The 22,394-nt window shown below is 43.7% G+C and overlaps 1 protein-coding gene across 1 annotated transcript; it reads right to left on the reverse strand.

The window, feature by feature from the left end:
* Positions 1-169: 169 nt before the first annotated feature.
* Positions 170-20,052, reverse strand: LBR (lamin B receptor). The gene is made up of 13 exons (XM_006898052.1): positions 19,888-20,052; positions 18,058-18,261; positions 17,622-17,711; positions 17,121-17,313; positions 15,798-15,994; positions 14,068-14,122; positions 11,186-11,377; positions 10,050-10,153; positions 7,988-8,113; positions 3,444-3,612; positions 1,330-1,410; positions 1,092-1,214; positions 170-330 (listed from the first exon to the last, which is right to left on the reverse strand). Exons 1-13 carry the CDS (start codon positions 20,050-20,052, stop codon positions 170-172), a joined length of 1,860 nt encoding a protein of 619 aa, XP_006898114.1.
* Positions 20,053-22,394: the final 2,342 nt, after the last annotated feature.

Raw genomic sequence — 22,394 nt, forward strand, 5'->3', positions numbered from 1 at the left:
CTCACAGCTCTATTAAAAGTCTTAAAAGGCTCTGTATTCCTGCCTTGAAAAGGAAGCTTGCCGATTCTGTCAGTGCAATGAAAAAAGGTTCATTTAGGGGTTGGGTTTGGTTTGGTTTTGCAAATGGAAACTAGGTGATGAGAGGCATTCAAACTCTGCCTCCTGAGAACTAGTAAACGTAGGGGAATATGCGGTAAGGCACCCTCTGACAGTATTTCTCCCAAGCCAGTCCGTACTTCTTCCTGCAGTGCTGTTCATCCCGAGCCTCTCGGTGGATCAGCAACATGGTGAAGTAGATGACATAGAAGTAAGGCAGGATATGGTTAAAACCTGTGGATTACAATGGTAAGTGGCCTATGAGCGCTTCATTATCACTACACAATACCAAGTTCTTCTCGCTTTCCTCACAACACTGCAAAGATAAACCTTCAGATCATCTCATTTTCCTAAGTAGGAAAAACAAACGAAATTACAGAAGAATCCCACTGGCGTATGGCAGGAGGATGGTCTCTGGATCAATAACTATAGAGAGAAGATGGATTAATCCCATCCAGCAACCCATCACAACCAGAGCCCTTGTTTTTATATTAAATGCAAATCTCGCCCTTTCTTCTCCCACCCTCAGTGAAGAGCAAAAACTACTGTTCTTTACTGCTGAGAGCAGGCTCCACAGGCCAGGAGCTACACTTCAGAGGCATAGCAGGCTAGGAAAAAAAACAAATAAAAGCATCATTTTCTTTTCCCCTTAAGAACCAAAGTTTTCAGTATACTAATACTGAGCCAAAGGCAAAGTTAAGTATATTCTGCTTAGAGAAAAAAGCTAAGGAGCAGAGTTAAAATTTGGTGATTATGTTTATAAAAACAAAATAAACTTCAAGTTAAAACCTCGGGCTCTGTGAGCCTGGAGCTGCCCAGAGAAGCTGGCTAAATAAGATGCTGCAGATAATAAGAACGCGGGGCCCAGGCTGGGAGGAGCTGGTCCTGCTGCCAAGAGACCTGAACCACAAGAACCCTGCATGCCAGCAAAGGTAATGTCCACCTGCCAGGTGCATAAAGTTAAAAGTCCAAAGCACATCTTCTTACATACTTACCACATGGGAGGGACCAAGCCAGCGCCATAATGAGGTCACCCAGGTAATTGGGGTGTCGAACAAAGCCCCACCATCCAGAAACAAGAAGATTTTTCCCCGTTGATGTATGAATCGTTTTTAAATCTACATTTAAAAAAAAACAACAAATCTTTAATCATCTCTACAAAGGGACATAAAGTATTTCTATAATATAAATAACACAAATAGAAGGGTAAAGAATCAAAAAACCCAAACTTACGTGCAAGCCTTGGATTGGTGGGATCTTTCCGGAATGCATTTTTCTGGGAATTTGCACACCGGAAAATTACATATCCACAAACTGTAAAATTTTTTAAATGTTTACAGATTAATAATTTAAGTAAAATCTAAAACAGTAGGAGTATAAGAGTAATCAATCATCTTCATATCACTTGGGAGATTCTTTTCTTTGCTCTGAGTCAGATATTTAAAGATGCTCGATCCCGGGGGAGCTCTGGTGGCCTAGTGGCAAGGAACTGCAACTACAATCCCAGAGGTGCAAGGTTCGAATCCACCAGATGCTCTGCCGGGGAAAGAGGGACAATCTCCTCCTGTACCAGTCAGATCTGATTTGATGGTGCACGCGCACGCGCGCGCACACACACACACACACACACAAAGATGCTAGATCCCAGACTGTCAAAAATGTCCTCAAAAATCAGAATTATCATATTGCTTTAAGCACACACCTGGGGAAAGTCTCGAAGTTTTTCTATAACAAATACAGCTATATCCATGAATAAACCATGAGACAATAAAATGAACAGTGGAGAGTTCAGTGTGATCAGAAATCTATGGTATCACATCTATGAACTATTATATCCACTAGTCAGCACATGGACACCTGACCAACAAAACAGTAACTCAGAGTCAGTAACAGAACATTTTACACATTAAATGTGTGCGGAGCCCCATTTTGAGTACAGAGGATGATAACTTTATTCAAATTTTAAAATGTCAAAATGACTAGGCCCTGATATATGCTTGGCTAGTAATACATACAGTTAGCCTCAAGAAAGTAACAAGAATTCCATTTTTTGCTTACAAGTGAAACACACTATATGCTTTCTTAAATAACACACAAGGAATAGATAAGAAAATCAATGATCAGACTATGAATTTTAAGCAACAGTGTGAGTTTCTTTTACCACAGATAACTATTATTATATCAAAACTAGCTGTAGCTAGTATGAATGCTAATTTTTCCTCCCCACCCCTCTAGACCCACCACCACGTCCTCTGGCAGGGAGCTCTGGTGGCGCAGTGGTAAGGAATCATGCTGTCAATCCCAAAGCACATAGTTCAAATCCACAGGTAGAAAGATGGGCATTCTCCTCCTGTGTGATTTACAGCTTCTGAAAACCCACTAGAGAGTGAGTGGAGTTCGTTCTGACTTGACAGTACGGAACAACAATCCTCCCTGGAGCTGCTAAATCCGCAGTGTGAGAGACCATCCTGCAGCTAGTCCACAGCAGCACGTGCCTGACCTTGGCTCCTGCCAAACTGTGTTCCTCGCTGGTTCACATACACGCCTTCCACTAGCCAGTACTCCACCCAGGTCCAGCTCTTCTCAGAGCTGGGATTCCCTCTCTCCCCACCCCATCGTCACCTACTGAAATCTCAAGCTCAGCTCAAATACTGTCTCTTTCTACATCAACAATACGGATACTCCAGAAACGAGTTTCCTCTCCCTGCCGTTAGCTCCCATATACGGTCTGTAAGCCCCTCTATTATGCTCATTTATGTGCCTCCTTCATGTACCTGAGAGTCTGGATTCCCTTCCAGAAAGTTAGCTCTGTGAAGATGATTTATCTACCTACTTTTAAGGTGTCTACAGAAAGCATTCAATCTCTCTCTCTCTTCCTCCCTCCACACTCCCCTGTTGAGTTGAAGTGATGCATGGCTGACCCTCCAGTAGATTTTCGGAGGCTGTACACTGCACAGAAGAAGACTGCTCATCTTTCTCCTGTGGAGCAGCTAGTAGATTTGAACCTTGTGCCTCTGGGTTGGCAGTGCAACTCCCTACCCACAAGAACACCAGAGCTCTCCACCAGAATGTATTCCACATAAGAGTTTAAGTGTCACTAAAACAAATCTAATTTCTCATTTATTAAATTAAAAAATTACCTATCTGAAGAGTCACGCAAAAAGTTAGGTATGAAGCAAACATTCTTTATCCAAGATGCAGAATCTTACTACCAATTACTTCCCTTGGAACTAATTATGGCCATACAGAGGCATGCTGGAAATAAGCAGCCAGCAGAGCAATACAAGCTCAGCATTAGGCCACCAGTGCTCCCTATATTTAAACCAGAGGCTGAATTTAATACTCACGTTTCAGAGTGACACTTGCAAAAACAAATGGCCAAGATATTTCATTTGGATGATTGACTAAATAGAAGGCCTGGAAGCTGTAGATAAACGGGACCCACACTAAATCTCCGAAAGCCAGCATGAATCCGAACCCATCATGGATAATGTCCATGGTTGTCAACACTGCTTCCTAAAAGACACAGGAAGGAAACAGAAAGATAGAAAATAACCAACAGTATTCATGTTAAGTACAGCTATGGGCAGACAGGGCTATAAAAGGAATGTCAAGTGAATCACACAGCCGTCCTGCCACCTCTTCACTCCAGGATCCTGAAGTAACCCACCTGACTGGCCCCGGGCCTCCTCCTGACTGGCCCCAGGCCGCCTCCTTTGCACAGGTTCCTCCTTACTGCCTTGCCCTTTTCCAATTTCTTCTTCAACAGAAGGACTTCTCCGATGCTACCACCCAACTCATATATTAAAACAATTGTGTGACTGTCCAGAATTTTAAGTCACCTCTCCACTAGACTAAGAATCTCTGAGAGTCTCATCTTTGTCACTCCAGCTCCGGGCACAGGGCCTGCCACGGAGTTAGCATTCAATAGATGTTCACTAGAGGAACATCAGATTGCCAACTCTGTATTCCCAGCACAACCACCTAGCTTCTAATCAGAAGTTGACTTTTTATACATTTTCCACAGAAGAAAAGGAAGTTCCTGGGAGCACAATACACTGTCTGCTTCACTTCCCATGGCAAATGACGTGTGGGGGATGTGCTGGGACTAGAAAGCACCTGAGTAGCAGCACAGAGAGGGTGGGGAGCCAGGGATTGGGGCGCTGGGCATGGGGACGCACGAGTTCTGGCCCAAAAGCATCCCGACACTGCCTCCAGCTTCAGTACATCCCACTGACATGAAATTATGAAGAGTGGAAGTTGTCAAAAGAATCACAACACATACCTCCAAAAAGGAGTCATATCACAATCAATTTAAAAAAAGAAGCCGTTTTATTCAGAAAGGAAGCAAAAAAGACTATAAAGCAGGAAAAAACTGGAGTTACAAATTCTACATCCCTACTTGGCCAAGTGCCCAATTCTTACTCATACAAGCTCTCCCGATCTTGAACCTGATCTCAGACCAAACCAGGCAAAGGTGGAGCAACTGAAGGTGGCTGCAGGAATACCAGAAGCGGCCACGATGAGCCTGGGAACCTGTGTGACAGCTCCAGGGTCTGTGGTGCACAACCTGTAGCCTGACCCAGCCCAGGGCATTCCCAGGACAGTCAGTGACATAAAGGAAGTAGGGTCTTTGTCATTCTCTCAGCAGTCTCTCTACCTCTAACCAACCGACCTCACCACAAAGTTATTAAAACATCAGCTAGCTGCTCAGTATTGAGCCAGATGCTAAAGAAAATCATAAAACCAAGTCACTTCTTCAAAAAGCTCACTGGTACACAGAAGAAACAAAATTTCCAAACTCTAATCCTCTACTCCTAGGGCTATACTTTCTCAAGAGACTGAAAACATACAAAAATAAAATGTTCTCTTAATTAATAGAAGAAAATGTTTGGCTCAGTCTTCAGAAAAACATGAATTTATATGTCAATTAAAAAGTGACTACCTCTGAAATACTACACAGCACACAAGAGCAAGGATTTTCTAAATCATTACCGAACTTGGGAGGGACTGGAGAGCATTATATTGAGTTAACTAACTCTGTCCCATAAGGACAAATACTATATACGATCATTATTGTAGAACAAGTATGAGAATCCAAGGTGAGGAGAGGCAAGCAGAGGTGAGGATGAGGGGGTAATAATAGGGTCACATAATTTAATGGGTAGAGGGAGGGGTGGGTAAAGGAAACGGTAAAGATCCAGAGTGAAAAACAATGTATACGAACCTTGTAAATAGAACAGTATAAAATATAAATTTCTTTTTTAAAAAGTGACTACCATTACATAGCCTTATTTTTTGCCATTTCCTTCAAAGCAGCCTGAACTACTTCTTTCATCACCATAGGCTCTTGCTCATATGTTGTTTCATGAAATTCTGTGTCTTCCAATTCCTTTAGATACAGTGACTCAGTATATTCCTTCCATCTTCTTTTAATACTTCCTGGATCATTTAACATTCTGCCGAAAGCATCCTTGATTATAGCAACTCGAGGTTTGAATTTGTTCTTCAGTTCCTTGAGCTTAAGATATGCTGAGCGAGTTCGGCCCTTTTGATTTTCTGACTCCAACTCCTTGCACATTTCATTGTAATATTTTGCTTTGTCATCCCATGCTGTGCTGCCTTTTGAAATCTTCTATTCAGCTCTTCAGTATCTTGAATTCTTCCTTGTGCTTTGGCTTCTCTGCACTATAATGCAATTTTCAGAGTATATTCTGACATCCATTTTGGTCTTTTCTTCCTCTTCTGTCTTTGCAATGACCGTCTGCACACAGCTTTAGTTTGCTTGGCTCCACAGTCAACAGTCTTGGCACCAGCAGCCACGAAATTAAAAGGCACATTGCCATGGGAAAGTCTGCTGTTAGGGACCTCTCCAAAGTACTGAAGAGCAATGGTGTCTCTCTGGAGACTAAGGTGCGTCTGATACAGGCCATGGTCTTCGCAATCACTTGTTATGCTTCAGAGAGTTGGACAATGACCAAGGAGGATAGAAGGAGAATTGATGCCTTTGAGCTGTGGTGCTGGAGAAGAGTATTGAGAATACCATGGACTGCTAGGAAAACAAATAGATTTGTCCTGGAAAGGGTTAAACCGGGTGACTCCTTGGAGGCAAGGATTCTGAGGCTCCATCTAACATACTTTGGACATGTTGTGAGGAGAGACAGGTCCTTGGAGAAGGACATCATGCTTGGGAGGCTGGAGGGACAGCGCAGGAGAGGAAGGCCCTCTGTGAGGTGGATTGATTCAGTGACTGGGATAATTGGGATCGGAGTGTCAGAGACAGTGCGATTGGCACAGGACAGAGCAGAGTTTAGGGCTGTTGTACATAGGGTCACTATGAGTCGCAAGCGACTCGACAGCACATAACAACAACAAACCATTACATAGCTTAGAATACTTGCTGGTAGAGTGGGATGCCCTCAGGCACTTCCCTGAAGAGCGAAGTTTGCCAACCCATCGAGCTACGGCCAACACTTATTGGCTGGTCACTGTCACTGGGTGCCATCAAGTATGACTCCTAGAGACCCTGTGAACAACAGAAAAGAGTCCCATCCTTTCCTGGTGCTGCAGTCACCAGATCAGTCTATCTTATCAACAGAGCTACAGTGGTTCTGTAATACTTGTCAAAAGAAGCAGAGACCAGGCCAGAAGGCCCAGGTTCAGAGAGAGGCTTGCCTTTGACCACAGCAGAGAGGCTGTCCTGATTGAAAAATGTGTATTTTGAGCCATTCATTATCTTGAATTACAACCTCATTTCCACAATGTTGTTGTTGTTTAATGCCGTCGAGTCGTAGACGACTCATAGCGACCCTATGAACGAAGAGCCCGAGCACTGTTCGTACACAGAGTTTCCAGAGGCAAGCCATTTTGGAAGTGGATGCCGCTCCTGCTTCCAGGCTTGATTTAGTCGGGAAGCTCCAGCCAACACTGTCTACCATGTGTGCCCATTACCACGATTGGCACATTACATTTCCACAATAAGTTCCATAATTATGAGAGTGGTCTGTAAGCTTGCTTTGGTCACTGCCATGAAATACTGAGTCCAGAAGAGAAACAGGGAGTGCCCTGGGAAGGACTGCTGGTGTCAGAATGAGTATAAAGGTTCAGAGCACAGGGGAATCAGCCGTGGGCAAGGGATGCTGTCCTCCTGTTGAGACTCAGAGCCTCATAAACCAACAGAAGGTAAGAACTGACTAGACAGAAATGTGACAATGTTGTGTTTCCAATTTTGCTTTTAAAATTTAAAGAAAAACACACTCATTAAATAGAGATAAACATAAACAATAAAAAAGTAGTAGCTGTAAAACAGGCATGCAGAAGAAAATTATTTTAAAATAAGTAAGTTTTGTTGAGTCACAAAAATCCCAGTAAAATACTTAGTGGCATTCAATCAATACAAAATATTAATGACTTCTGGATATATTTTAAAAGCTACAAGCTGGAAACTTACATTTTATTTAAACTACATGATTTGATTTTATAGATATCTGATCAGAATTCTCTGTACTTTGAACCAAATAATGAACATTTCCCATATTATTTAAAAACCAGCTGCCTCCTGGAAATCCCAAACCACCACCCTGTCCATGCATTTTCACATAGTGTAAGAACTGACATGATGGCTTTTATTTGCATGAATTGGTCACCACTACAAAATCAAAAGCTAAAATCAGCACATCTTAAGTTTTCAGCATCTAAAAGAACAAATGGTATACACAGAAGTATTATCAAACTTCTAAAAACAACAGATACCACGGTTTCTTATGTGCGAACTACACACTTTCCATGGACTGTCCCAATGAGCCTCACATGCAGAACTTTTGAAAGGAAGTGTGCACGCACCCACACACTCTCACACACAGCAATCTGGTTCCCTGTGCTCTCAAATTACCTCATTCCAAAGCGCATCCACGACATATAACAGCTGGAAACTGTTAACTAAAATCATTGCTAAGGATGGAGTATCACGACTGTGTAACTTCATCTCAGCCAAAAGCATCGCCAGGTTAATAAGCACCTGAAAAGAAAAGAAAGGAGTTTAAGTTACCTCTGCAGTGACACTGCGCAATGACAAAGGGAAAGACAGTCACTTCATTGCTGAGCAAATGGTGAGCACCACTTTGCACACAGAACCCAACAGTGATAAGGAAGTAAGTACCGGGAGGTGCCTGGCAGGACGCACAGAAAGGGCCCCTGGCCATTTCCATGGAGCTCTTACTCAAAGTGTGTACATGCACAACAAGCACCCGAAAGCCCCAGACCCAGTGCTCCTCTGAGGCGATCCTCCGACAGGGGGCAAGGGACCAAGGAACCCTTACAGCCCACGGCAAAACTGAGAACAAGGAGTGGCCCAAGGCATGGGGAGATCTTAAAAGGGAAAGAAAAAGGACAAAATTTGGGAAAAACTGGAAATTCATATATGGTCTGTGGGTTTAGTTAGCACAGTGCTACAGGAAGCCTGCAATTTACAAATACCCAGCTTACAGCTCATAATTGAAAGCTAGATCCTTAAAGCATATTCCATAAAAATTCTGAAGCACATACAATGGTTTGTAATAACAAACAAGTGCTACTTTGCAACACACAACAAAACATTATTATTGTTAAAGGTGTGTTAGTGGAATTTGGAATTATTTTATTTTTGCATAGAAAGTTTCTTTCCTACCTCACTATCTCATTATCCAGCATTTCATATTTAAAATAGCAAAAAAAAAAAATCTACTATCAGATTATTCTTCACATTAATGACAAATATCTGACAAGCATTTAAGCATGAAGGTGGGAAAGCAAGGGTCACAGTGGCTGAGGAGGTTTCAAGATCACAGGCCAATATGGCCCAGCCCTGATGGCAGTGATTCTGAAGCTATGTGATGATGAGACTTGTCAGCTTTCTACTTATATCAGAAAGTCATCCTCAAGTGATGATCTGATGTGGTTGCTCTCCATTTTTGCATAATGCCAATTTTCACAAGACAATCATGCCTGTAAGTGAGGAATGGATGTATTATGGATACTAAAATACACTAAAACAAACAGGGGACTTAAATGATGCTAGATTCAAACCATACCTAAACTGTATCAATTTAAATGCAAATTCAACTTAAAGACACCCTTAGAACTCATTTGCAGTCATTCCTAGTACACCAATGTGTATGAGATGCTCTTAGAAATTCTGCTATAGCTATTATGCCAGACGTGAACTACAGGGGAAACAGTAAGGGCGATAAGGAAACTCTCCACTCTATTTCTACAACTTTTCTATGACTGGTTCAAAGTAAAATATTTTAAAGGGGGAGAAAAAGCATTTTTTTCTCATATACATAATATCTTTACATTATATATACTCTACAGAGAGTTCTGGTGGCCTAGTGGCAAGGAGCTATGCTGCCCAGCTAGAGGCATACCTATCGAATCCTCTAACTGCCTGAAACAGAAGGATGGGCAGTCTCCTCCCATGTGACTTCCTGCGTCTGAGAACACACTAGAGGGTCGGCTCATCCAACTCGATGGCATATAACAGCAGCAATATATTACCTATGCATTATATAATGTTGTTGTATGCCATTGGGTCAAAACCAACAGACAGCTGACCCACCAGTGCATTTTTAAGACAGTAAACCGCATAGGAGGAGACTGCCTATCTTTCTGCTGTGGAGCAGCTGGTGGACTCGAACCATGTGCCTCTGGGTTGATGGCAAGGCTGCTTACCACTAGGCCACCAGGGCTCCTATAGATATATCTAATTACTAATCTCTATTATAATTTTCCTCTTAAACTGATACAAGCAAAACAACTCTAGACTATATTTGTAGCATGAGAAGCCTTTGGTTTGAGTGGGCACATTTATAGAAAGCCATCATTATTCCAAAAATATGTCACTCACTGTTTATTTAAGTCTACAGGGTATTTTTAAATGCAAGAGTCACATATACTACAGAGTTAAAAAGACATACCCATCCCATCAATCCAGGGCGTAATTCACAGAAATATTTGAGATCAAAAGCACCAATCCGAGGGTTTAATTCACGGCCAATGAAGAAATCATAGATAGCATTTCCTGAGAAGGGAAAAATTTTTACCATAATGTATTCTAAACACAATCATGAGGTTTTAAAATTATACTGTCCTCTCCACCTCAATTGCCAAACCATTAAAAGAATAGGCTACTGCAGCTGAGTCTATTCAAACTCATGGAGACCCCACAGGGCACACAGAAGCCTGCTCTTCACAGAGGGGCCCCCAGGAGCAGTGGAGCACCTGGCTGGTGAGTGTGAGCCCTGTGAGCGCAAAGAACTAGTGGTCTATCCCCATAAGAATCCCCATAAGCTGAGAAGATACTAGACCCTGTCATGGGAGTCGAAACCCAATTGGGCAGCTCTTAACAGCATTCTCTGTGGAAGCACTCTGCTGAGTGATGACTGACCTTCCTCCACACTCTTATCAGCAGTCTAAGTGGAACCGACTGACCACCCTCCCCACCTAGGGCTGCAGCAGTGGGTATGAATCCCCAACCCCTCAGGCAGCAAGTGAGGCTTTAACCACTTCTTCACCAGGGGCCCGGCAGTCGCTGACAGGAGCCAGCTGTTAAGAAGGAAAGGCCACAGTAAGAGGCAAGAGGAGGGAGCCAAGGACCACCAGCACACTCACTGCCCCCCTGGAGCGGCAGAAGCCATGGGGACAGGCAGGCCTGTACTTGTCCCAACTTAGAGAAAACTAGAATTTTTAGAACTTCAGGCTCATACATTTTTAAATAAACATCTTGGTTTGTTTTTTTTTCTTAAAAGGTTTGAATACTCCAGGCCAAAATCAACCTGTTTTTTTAAGGGCTTGTTTAGCATGTTTTTATAGAAAGCCATTATAGACAGAAAATTAGGGACAAAAATATTTGTCACAACTTATGATACCTCTATTATACGTCTTATTGTCACCAAATAACTAAGGGGGAAATAGCATGAAAATGTAAGGAGAAAGAAATGTTTTCCTTTTCATTAATTTTAAAACAGTTTCTTCATCTTTTTGGTTTTGAAGTTCAGGTCCCCAGGTCGGCTCGGGACTGCATCCACCCATTCACGCCTTGAACACAGCTCACCAGAGCTGGCAGGGGACAGTTCCTTCCTGGGCATTTTCAAAGAGCGAGCATAGAGGTAAACACTCAAGGTCACAGAAAACACAATGGCTGCCAGCGCCAACTGGAGGAAATGGGCGTAAACATAGTGAAGGTCCACGCCCCAGAAGAGGGACGCCCCAACGCCCACAGATGTCAAGATGAAAGCACAGAACCCTTGAGAAAGAAAGAGAAACATAAAATGTTAATCAAGACATCATGCAGAATTCACACCAATATAAATCAGATGGATATTTAAAGTTTGAAAGTTATTATTCGGATCAAATATAAACAGATATGCAAACATGTAATATCAAGATATAATCTTCAGTGTAGATACTGCATCTCTCACACAATTTCTCAAATATTTTAATGTATTTATCTTTTTCATTGTGAATGGACATAACCTTCTTTAGATATGGGACAATTAAAAACGAAAGCATAAATATTCACTACTTTGAATGAGTCAATTCTCAAAAGAACCTCAAATTCACATAATGCAAACTTTCAGGCCGGAAGCCAGGTTATTAAGAGCAGTGGGCCAATGCACACTTTAGTCTAAATGCCATTACCTAAGAGGATGGTTATCCTTTCTACCAGATCTGTCAATAACATTTTCCAATAACGTAGTGAGTCTACCATGGCAGGCACAGCCCCCTAAGTGCAGAGACCACAGGATCAACACTCCTCACAGGCAGGGAGAAAGGCGGTCACCAGACAGTGTATGCATTGTGTGGTGCGCTTGCTGTGCTCAAGTCGTTCACATTAACTCTAGTGACTCCTTCAAGGTCCCTCAGGGGACTTCCTTCTCTCCCAGCCTTGCCAACACTGACTATTACAAAGAGGCGCAGGAGAAGATCCACTTTTCCTTTGGCTAAGGAAATCATTTGGTTTCCTGGAGCTGAGTGACTACAAGAGCAAGCCACCAAATTGTATCTGACTAAGCCATGAAGCCCAGAAAAGTCGTAGCTATTATTTGTAAGAATTCTAAAAAAACACTCATCTGCCTCTAATATTTTGATTCTTTACATGGTGTTTTTTGACTCATGTTTACTCCCAAGAGTATTAACATTTTTAATTTTAACATTTTAATATACTTGTATAACATTCATAAAATTTAGGAAAGAAAAAGAATGATAAAGCTGTTTTTGATCTCTAGCTTATTAAAAACAAAAAAAGATTAGCATTTCTTAGAAATCTATAGTTTATAAGGATAAATATCTCATTAAAATAAACCTCTTCAGGCTAGGATCAGAGTAACTGGATAAGGAAATTTTCATTTCGTAAAAGAAAAGGCTCAAGCAACTAGCCGAGTTCTCGTCCATCCTAACAGCTCCTTGTCCAAACATTCTACTAGGTTTCTGAGTGTCAACCCATCTCAAACAACTATCAAATAAGCAGACAGGCCAACTGAGAAGAGACACAGACAGATCCCCTTCGAGGGAAACCTTGCTTGACGTTGTAGCATCAAGTTAGAATGGACTCCTAGCTGACCCTCCAGAAGGTTTTCAGTGGCAGTAAATCACATGGGAGGAGAAGCCCATTCTTCTCCTGCAGAGCAGCTGGTGGATTCTGACCATGTGCCTTTGGGTTGGCTGCACAAATGCTCACCACTATGCCACAAACCCACAGACACTATCATCAGAAGACTTGGTGGCAAGGTAGCAAGCTGCCTCTACCCGGGCTGTCCGCTGCATGGAAGGTGCATGGGACACAACCAGATAGAAACATGTGCCCGACAATGCTACTGCTTCACCACCAAAGCTATGAAATTCAGTAAAATGATAAAAAAAAAATCTGACCATAGCGGCAAAGAATGACACACCCACTAATGGTCGGGCCCAGAGCCGGGGCAGATGTCTGCTCATTTTACACTGAAAGGCAGAACCATCTAAGTACTTGGTACTTGTTGGCTCCAAGGTAGGCCAATTATCTATCGATCAAGGTGGATGCAAGATAAGTTATCAGACAAAAAGTATCCCAAAGTTAGAAAGAAAGGTAAGAATATGGTAAAGAATTAAAAATCATAATCATCAAGAAAAAGGGGGAAACTGCTCAATTTAGTAAAATGGAAAGTGATTTCAGGAAAACAGTACATAGAGTTACTAAACGTTAAGGTCCTCAGAGAGCAAATGCAGGCAGATCCCTGTAGCACATCCTCCTTGCCCGGGAAGGGCTTAGAGCAAGAAGAGGAGCCATATCTGCCCATTTCCTGAGAGGTCCTGAAGGGCCACCCAACTTCTCATTCAATATGCACCTACTGAGGGTCTGCTGTACCCTCACCATCCCAGCACAGGGCGGGACAAGGACCATGGCCAACGGCAGTCTACAAGACGACACTGTAGACTTAAATCTACAACACAATTACACTGGCATGAGGGGCACAACCTGCCCAGAGATGATAAACAGAGGAAGCAACGTGGAGGATTCCTTGAAAAGACAGCACAGAGGGGAGGGAGCCAGTTGTCCCCAAGGCAAAGCCCTGAGAAGAGAGGGTAACACTCAGGAGACAGGTACCACAGCCAGATGGCCAGAGTAAAAGAGTGAGGATGGGGTGTCACTCTTCCCCCAAGACGCACAGGCCTTAAAGCCCACCTGGGCCATGGGGTGACTCAGGAGGAAGAAATCAGCAGACAGAATTCTTGCCGACTGAGCACAGTTACTGAGGAAACAACATAAAGGGAAGAGGGCCTGTGGGTCTTGCTCCTGTGCTTCCGGCTGCATGGAACTTCTCAATGGAGCCCCTCAGACTGCTGACAGGTGGCTGCTGTTACAATTAACACTGACAGTTTACAACAGTGTAGCTCAGGAAGGTTTAAGCTATCCAGTCAACAATTTTGAGTTCTTAAAGACAAAAAAGTAGTCACCATTTATTCTATACTTGAGTCTTCGTCCATCAATAAGAGGTGTTCCTTCTACCACCTTAAAAAGAAAAACGAAGAATTTTAAAAGTATGCTTTATCACCGTATCAATCTACAGGTCCAACATCAACAGCATCACCAACATACAGACACAATATAGACACACAGACACCGTCTTCTGTCATTACTTACATTCACATGGCCAAAAAGATCAGAGGAATAATTCAAAAGCATGTTTCAAAAGCCCTTTAATATTAAACTCTTTGACAAAGTAATCACACCTTCAGAAATTCATCTGAACTACAAACTGAGTATCCCATCTCTGCATACTGAGACTACCCACCGCAACCCCACCAACCACCCTGTGGCCCGCACACCTTCACACCCCACAAGGCCTTCCTAGCTACTTGCCACCTAGCTCAGGACCTTCTTCAGCAACTTCTCACTGCTTCATTTGTGAGGTCCAAAGGGGCCCGGTTAGCCCATGTGTTTTGTGATGATGTGTATTCTGTCGACACTCCTCCTCCAATTTGACCATTCCACGGCCAGCTCATCTCTTCTGCTGACATCACATAAACCTCTTAGCACACATGACAGGTGCTCATACAACCTGAACTGGACCAGCTGAAATTTAAAGGTCACTTGACCAGCAGCAGCCACATTTTGCTCCGCAAACAACTATGTAGAAGTGAGTAATACATTTTAAGCTGCAACATGTTAATGTGGTATCATTTGTCTTGAGCTAAACTACTTTAGCCATTCACTAGCTATAAAAGAGAACTCCAGGGAGCTATGGTGGTCTAGTGGCAAGAAGCTGCACTTCAATCCCCGAGGTGAACGGTTCAAATCCACCAGATGCTCTGCTGGAGAAGGAGGGACAATCTCCTCCTATACCAGTCAGATGTGATTTGACAATATACACACACACACACACACACACACACACACAAAATAATAAAATAAAATTTTTTTTTTAAAAAAAAAAAAAAACAACCGAGAACTCCAGAGGGGAAATGTAAAACATGTTTGTTATCTGTCAATACTGCTTTTCCTAATAAATACTATCTAGTTTTTGAACTTGCTTACCTTAAGTTAATCTAAATTGAGGGGTTTGGGTTTTTTTTTTACTATGAAGCCTCACCATAAAAATGTCTGACAGTCCACACCACAAAAGTCCCTACCCAGGACAACAATGCTAGTACTCTGAACAGACAGCTCTGTCCTCCCTGGCCTCACTCACCATGCCATGTAAAGCTGAGCCCCAGTTTAAGGGCAGCTGGTAAACCTGCAAAGCCCAACAAGTAAGATCTTTAAATAAATTATTGATTAATCAGGAAAGCTCATGTTCCTTACAATGCATCCAAGTTATTCCACTCAAAGAAGCAAAAGATGCTAAGAAATAGTGAAAAATGCTAAGACAAATCCTTGAGACTAAAAAAAAAAAGGAAAAAATAAAAAACACTTTAATAAACATTCCTGAGAAATGGAAATTAAAAGACCTACACCATCTAAAAGTAAAAGATAAAGTCCATTTGATTTCAGCACCTGTCTACTGATCCTTTGAAAGCTTATTCTTTCCTGCTTGGTTACATTAAGCAAGTGGCTCATGAAAACCAAGTGTACTTGCTAGCAAAGACCACGGACTGCTTGTCCTTAAAGCTACTGCAAACTCAGTTCTACAAACCCAAGAGGGGAGGAAAGCTCACAGCACCACGTCCTGCTATCAGAGGCTTACCTTTCCAACTGGCAGCAAGTAGAACAGAGCCTGAAGGAAAAACCAGAGAAGATAGGCTCCAAACACTCTGGTTTCCCACAACTCAGACCAAGACGGTAGCGGAGGAGGGAAGCTGAGAAGGCTGGGGTCTTTCTGCTTGCACATCAACAGCAAGAGGATGAGGAAGACGGGCAGGCCCAGCATGAGGAGGCACACACCTGCAGACAGCCAAATTCCAAGCCAGGTCAACTGGTTTAGTAAGAAGACTCAGCTGGGGTTTTTAAAAGGCAGAACTCAAGTCTGGGAATTGTCTGAAACCAACTTCAACTGTACCATCAATCTCCCTGTGAACCCAGGGAGATCAGCAGTCACACAAATTAAGTGAGAAGATGCGAAGACACCCAACCCAGTAAAGCTCAAGTCACCTGAGGAGGTGTGCCCCACAAGGCTTACTGAGGCCCTGGGAGGAGGAACTGCTGAAATTCCAGCTGACTACAATCAGAGAGCAGCAAGCAACCATCAGTCTCATCTTTAAAGAAAAAAGCTGTACACCTTCAAGTCTCTAACAATTGTAACAGTATCACAATGATATAACACACACAGAAAGAGAGATTTTTAAATGGTGCTGATGGACCCCAACACTCACACCAGCTAACTAGGGTGGTCACATAACACAAAACCATGGAGGGTTTCAAATCATTTGATAAAGACACATTTTCATTTACTAGCTCGTAAAATGTCACCAGTTCCACCCCAGACACTAGAACACTTCCCATCTTCATCCCCTGCGATAAAGCTGTCCACAGACAGGGCAGACACTGGCCCCGGATAAGATAAGACTGCTCCCACAGCTACTGGCCATCGCACGGAGCTGTAGTGGGACAGCATGCTCAGCTCTTGATCTGGGTCAAACCCACCAGCTGCTCTGAGGGAGAAAGATGTGGCAGTGGATGTCCACTCTTGGAAACTACGGGGCAAGTCCTGCTCTGTCCCTCAGGAGCAACATGAATGGGAACTGGCCTGTCAGCACCACCAAACCCAAATGCCAGGCCCTGGTCCTCTTTCCCTCCTCCTCCCTCAGTCACCCCTCTTCCTATTCCCAGCTCACAGGGCTTTCCTATCACTTCTCTGCAAAATCCTACCAGCAGGATGCTGACTCTGACATTCTGCCAGTGACACTGTCAGTCCAAAGAAAAGGTGACAAATACTGCCACCTTTGCACCTGCCGACCTGCACACCAGAGGCTCTGCCCGTGTCCACCTGGCTCATCCCTTTGTCTCCTCATGGCTTCTCCATACATCTGTTGCCCTCGCCCACCCACGCTTAGCCAGCATGGAGGCCTACCAGGGACTCCTCCAAACTCTAAATCCTTCGCCTGCATGGCTGGCCCTTCAGCGGCTCTCAATGCCACAGGTCTCTTCAAAACAGCTTCTTCTTCCTTTGAATCCATTTCTTTAAATTTGATCTCTTCTCTTCTTGGACGAAGGGTATACTGTGTAGATGTATAACCACTATCTTGTGACAAATGAAATTTTTCCTAGTTAAAAAAAAACCAACCAAAAAAACACAAACATTATCACTAATGTTACCTACACTAATTCATTATGCATCTCAAGATAGCTGTTAATGGCAAGAATCAATTTATTAAATTGCATTCAAGTGTACTTGTCATTAAATGACTCAAGTAGGGATGGGTGAACCTGCGTTTCACGCTTTCAACAAGCACTAACTCGATGCTCTGGTGGTTAGTCACTCCTCCGTGGCCTCCTAAGAGCTTTCGGGCATAAGTTCTTAGGGAGACGCAAGATGAGTGACACTCTGTAGTAGGGCAGGAGTGCTCCTCACCTGCACACTTCTGTGAGGCTGCGGGATGTCATTCCTCTCGATGTGTTCGGGCTCCCCGTTGTGTCTGCTGATGCTATTTCCAAATGGCTTCTAAGGTGAAGAACAGAAAACATTTGAAATGTAAGAACCATAACTTGGTAAAAACAGAGGTGACTATCAAAACCGACTACTATACCCTATGTCTACTTCAATTTGAAACACTACGTTTTAAGGACAATTAAGTAGTACTTCAGGTAATTCAGGAACATTCTATTTCATTGGCACGTAAAAGAATTCTAGTTTGTATTCTTCTGAATAATATATTATTTTACTGTAATCTTCCACCTTGGATGTGGTTTTTCAATGGCATTATAATGTTAACAGCAAATAATCTGAGCAAGTAGGTACATAGAGGATGGCTAGGAGACTCGAAAAAAGAACTCCAAAAGGTAAGTACCAACACCAGTGGTGTCAATTTAACTTCCAGGATCTCCTTCTTGGTTTCCTTCACATTGCCCTGGTGGGAAGCAGAGACGGAGCGGCGGGAGCCCTTCGGTGGCCGGCCTGGGGACCGCGAGCGTGACCGGGAGCGACTCCCTCGGCGTCTGGCGGGAGAGCTGGAGGAAGAGCCGCTTTTCCTTTGCCGAAAGGAAGTTAAAGGCTGGAGAGTGGAAGGAGACAAAAGGCTTGACCACAGACCACAAACACCCCGAGAAGAGGACACAAAGCCAACAATGGCTGCCCGGCTCCTGCACTGTCCCTGCACCCCAGAGCCACCGCAGGAGCTCCTGACAACATGCCCAATGGCCTGCCCTCACTTTTTCCATGAATGAGCGTGTCTAAGCTAACCAGTTACATCTCCTTCCAAGACTGTATATAAGAGTTGTGATTAACATTGATAAAAATGGAAGTAGGCCAAGAGAAATTAGCCCACAAGCAATTAAAAACAAAATCAAAACCACTCAGCTTCACTCTATTAAAGTACAGCCACAGACCTTGAAACCAAAGTAAAAATCTCCAAATCTTCGTAATGTTCTGCCCTCCCCTTCTTGTCGTCGTGTGCCGTCGAGTGGCCTGCGACTCACAGCAACCTTACGCACAGTATCTGACCTCTTCCTAACCTGAACCAGTCTCACCATCTCCCACACACCTGACCTTGGCCAGCTTCACCCCGACCCGCACTCTGTACTGATGCACTAGACCAGGGTGGGCAGCCAAGATCAGACCTTAGCCCAGCCTCAAGTGAGATACCCTCTGGTAACATCTGCAAACTCTATGAAATTCAAATGTCAGTGTTCACAGACAAAGCGTGACTGGAACACTGCCATGCTCATTCCTAATATATTATTATCTGGTACTGCTGCCCACTACAAGGCAGAGCAGGAATGCACAAACAGGAAACCATGCTCGGCTTTGCTGAGACCATCAGCTCACAACACCTAAAACACCGGCCATCTGATCTATCACTCAAAAAATGTGTCCATCTCTGGACGAGGCCATTCACTAGCCCACAGACCGGTTTGCTCTGGATCCACAGCAAGGCCTGAGACTGAGATCAGTCGATCAGTCCTTTATGAGTTTTCTAGCATGCTGAATCTAGTATATGCTCCTTTTGTATGTCTTTTCGTTTCTCCTTCATCTTTCTAGTGTTTCATTTCGGTGGTATTTCACCTATCTGTATACCACCAGGACCTCATCAGATAGGCTGAAAAATTCAGGACTAGATTTTAATTAATGTCACCTTTTGGTTAATACTGTTGCCCTCAGACTGACACCCAAGACCCCGGTCAGGGGACAGAGACCTCACATCCCTCATCCTGGTTCCAGCTTCACCTCCTGGCCATCACTTCCAACCACATCCTTCGTACACTTGGGAGTCTGGGCTCCTGCCACCCCTCCAACCCCCCACAGCCTTTGTCTTCCTGGCCTCTGCTTATGTGGGCCCTGCAGACTGAGTCTTTGGTCCTTGCCCTGAACTCTTAGCTCTGAGCCAACTCTTGGCGCTGGGAGCCAACAGCACAACCCACCGCCCTTCCTGACCTCCCCCAACCACCACGGCAGACCGGCTTCCAGCAGAGGCAATCTAGCCCAGGGAAACAGCCAATTAAGTGTCTGTCTGCCGCCCTTGCTGCTTTGAGCTTCCTCGGGAAGTCTGTACCTGCTACAGCCCCACACCCAAACTGCATCTGGACTAGCAGGCGCGGGATCTTGTATCTCCAGTCAGAAAAGTGGGGAGGCCGACTCCCCACTTAAATACGCGGTAGAACAAGAAAGGAGTCCTTCTTACCTTGATATCGTTCTCTTTCAACTCGAGCTCCGTGCCGTCTATGTACTTGACGGTGTAAAGCTGGGAGCTGCTGTCATGGCTCAGGATTTCTACTTCATAATAAAGTGAACTCCCAGGCCAGCGGCCTCTCACCACCTCCCCATCGGCAAACTTCCTGCTTGGCATTCTCTAAAGTCAGCCCGAGCAGTCCTGGAGGGTAAAAGCAGAGTCAGCACACACACGCCTGCAAGCTTCTCTCAGGTACTGCAGAGGTACAACGTTGCACTAATTCACACTGGCCAAGACTCTGGGACCAGACAGGCCTCTGAAGGAGAGGGGTCCCGCTGCTCATTTTAAAGACGAGGAATATAAAGCGCTTTGTCTGAACTGCAAGGAATGGCAGCGCCAGGACAACGTGGGGCTTGTTCTCCTTGCTGTCTCACGTCTCACCTGGAGTCACTGTGTCTGTGCCAAGGAATGGCATGAAGGCTTAACTGCAGCAGCTAAAGGTGCTGACATGATACCCACCCTACCATACGTCTTGCTAATCAAAACTCAGAACATATTTTCTGATTTTAAATGTGCGTGTCTTTACAAAGGCTCTTTTTTTTAATGCCTTTATCTTTTTGCAATCACGTACAGTGAAAATAATGAAATGGACTGGGAAAGTCAAGAACATATAATTACCTTCACTGCACCTCACCAATGAGAAAAGTCATTCCAAATCTTCAGTGAACAACAAATTGGGAGGGGGCATCCTTCTCCTGTGCAGCAGCTAGTGGATTCAAACTGCCTGCCTTTGGGATTGCAGCACAACTTCTTTATTTATTTATTTATTTATTTGTTTGTTTGTTTATTTATTTATTTATATAATACATATAAATATATATGTAACAGAGAGTGTGAAAAACAGGGGACCAACAGTTCCCATGACTGAAGGCCCCAAGCCATGCTTCTCTGAGTATTTATTTAGAATCATAAGGAAGGTAAACAAAGTAAAATCACAAGGAACTACAAAACAAAAACAAAGGATAATGGTGAAGTCTTTTACAGATAAGGCCAAGTTAATCTTTATGCTAATCTCAAGAGGGAAGGATTCATTTGACACAAACTAAGAACAATGTTGACTCCTAGGGAACGCCCCAGTGCCACAAGGTGACCTTTAGCTTGTATTAAGCTTCACTCATTTCCCGATTCAGCATTTGGTCTATTATTAAATTTGATATTCAGCTTCCCTCAGAAACACATATAGACATTCTTCTGGTATTCTCTGCTTTCAGCTAAGATTCATCTAACATCAGCTACAATATCCCTAGTACCACGACCCCTTCTAAACCCAGCCTGGACTTCTGGCAGTTCTCTGCTGATGTACTGTGCCAGTCGTTTTTGGATAATCTTCAGTAGAATCCTGCTTGCATGTGAAATCAATGATATTGTTCTATAGTTTCCACACTCAGTTGGGTCACCTTTCTTTGGGATGGGAACAAATATAGACCTCTTCCAGTCAGCTGGCCAAGTGGTTGTTCTCCAGATTTCTTGGCACAACTTGGTGAGCACATCCAGGGCAGCATCTGTTAGCTGAAATATGTCAATTGGTATACCATCTATTCCGGGGGCCTTATTTTTTGCTATTTCCTTCAAAGCAGCTTGAACTTCTGCCTTCATCAATAAGGATTCAATAAGGATTACATACAAAAATTTAATGCCTTCAAACTGTGGTACTGGAGAAGAGTACTGAATATCCCACAGACTGTCAAAAGAACAAACAGATATGTCTCGGAGAAGGGGGAGCCAGAGTACCCTTTGGAGAAAAAGATGATGAAGCTTCATCTCACACTTTGGGCATGTTGCTAGGAGAGGCCCGTCCTTGGAGAAGGACATCATGCTTGGGAAGGTGAGTCAATGACAAAAGAGAGGACACAGTGAGTACAGTGACAACAGCAATGAGCCTGAATGTGTCAGAGATTGTCAGGATGACACAGGACAGGACCGGATTCCAATCTGCTTTTTATGGAGTCATGATGAGTTATACTTGACTCAATGGTTCCTAAGACCCAAGCGTTGAGGTCTCTCCTTCATAGAGTCGCTATGTCTTCTGCAACTCAACTCGAAGGCACTTAACAATAACATCAACAGAGAGAGAGAGAGAGATCAGCTGGCCCAATGGACAGAAAGCAATGCTACCAAGCCAAAGGTGGGTGACTTTTAATCCGCGGCCCTTGGGCCTGTCTTTGTTTTTGTTCAGACATTCCTATAAGTTGTATAGCCCTGGTGTACAAGTTGTTGTACAGCGGTCACTTGTGGTTGCTGTGAGGCTGAACACTGTGACTCTGATGTGTCAAATGTGTTAATGGTTGCCTACCCAATGTGGACAGAGAGCGGAGTGGAGCTCCAGGATTAAAACAAGCTTGGAAGGAGGAGTGGCATCCACTTCCATAATAGCTTGCCTCTGGGAACCCTATGAACCTGGAGAAAGGATGAAAGACATCCAAGCGTTGAGGACTCTCCTTCATAGGGTCACTATGGGT

Source organism: Elephantulus edwardii, unplaced genomic scaffold, assembly GCF_000299155.1.
Source record: "Elephantulus edwardii isolate Elephantulus edwardi_28Jun2011 unplaced genomic scaffold, EleEdw1.0 scaffold00218, whole genome shotgun sequence".
Taxonomy (NCBI): Eukaryota; Metazoa; Chordata; class Mammalia; order Macroscelidea; family Macroscelididae; genus Elephantulus; species Elephantulus edwardii.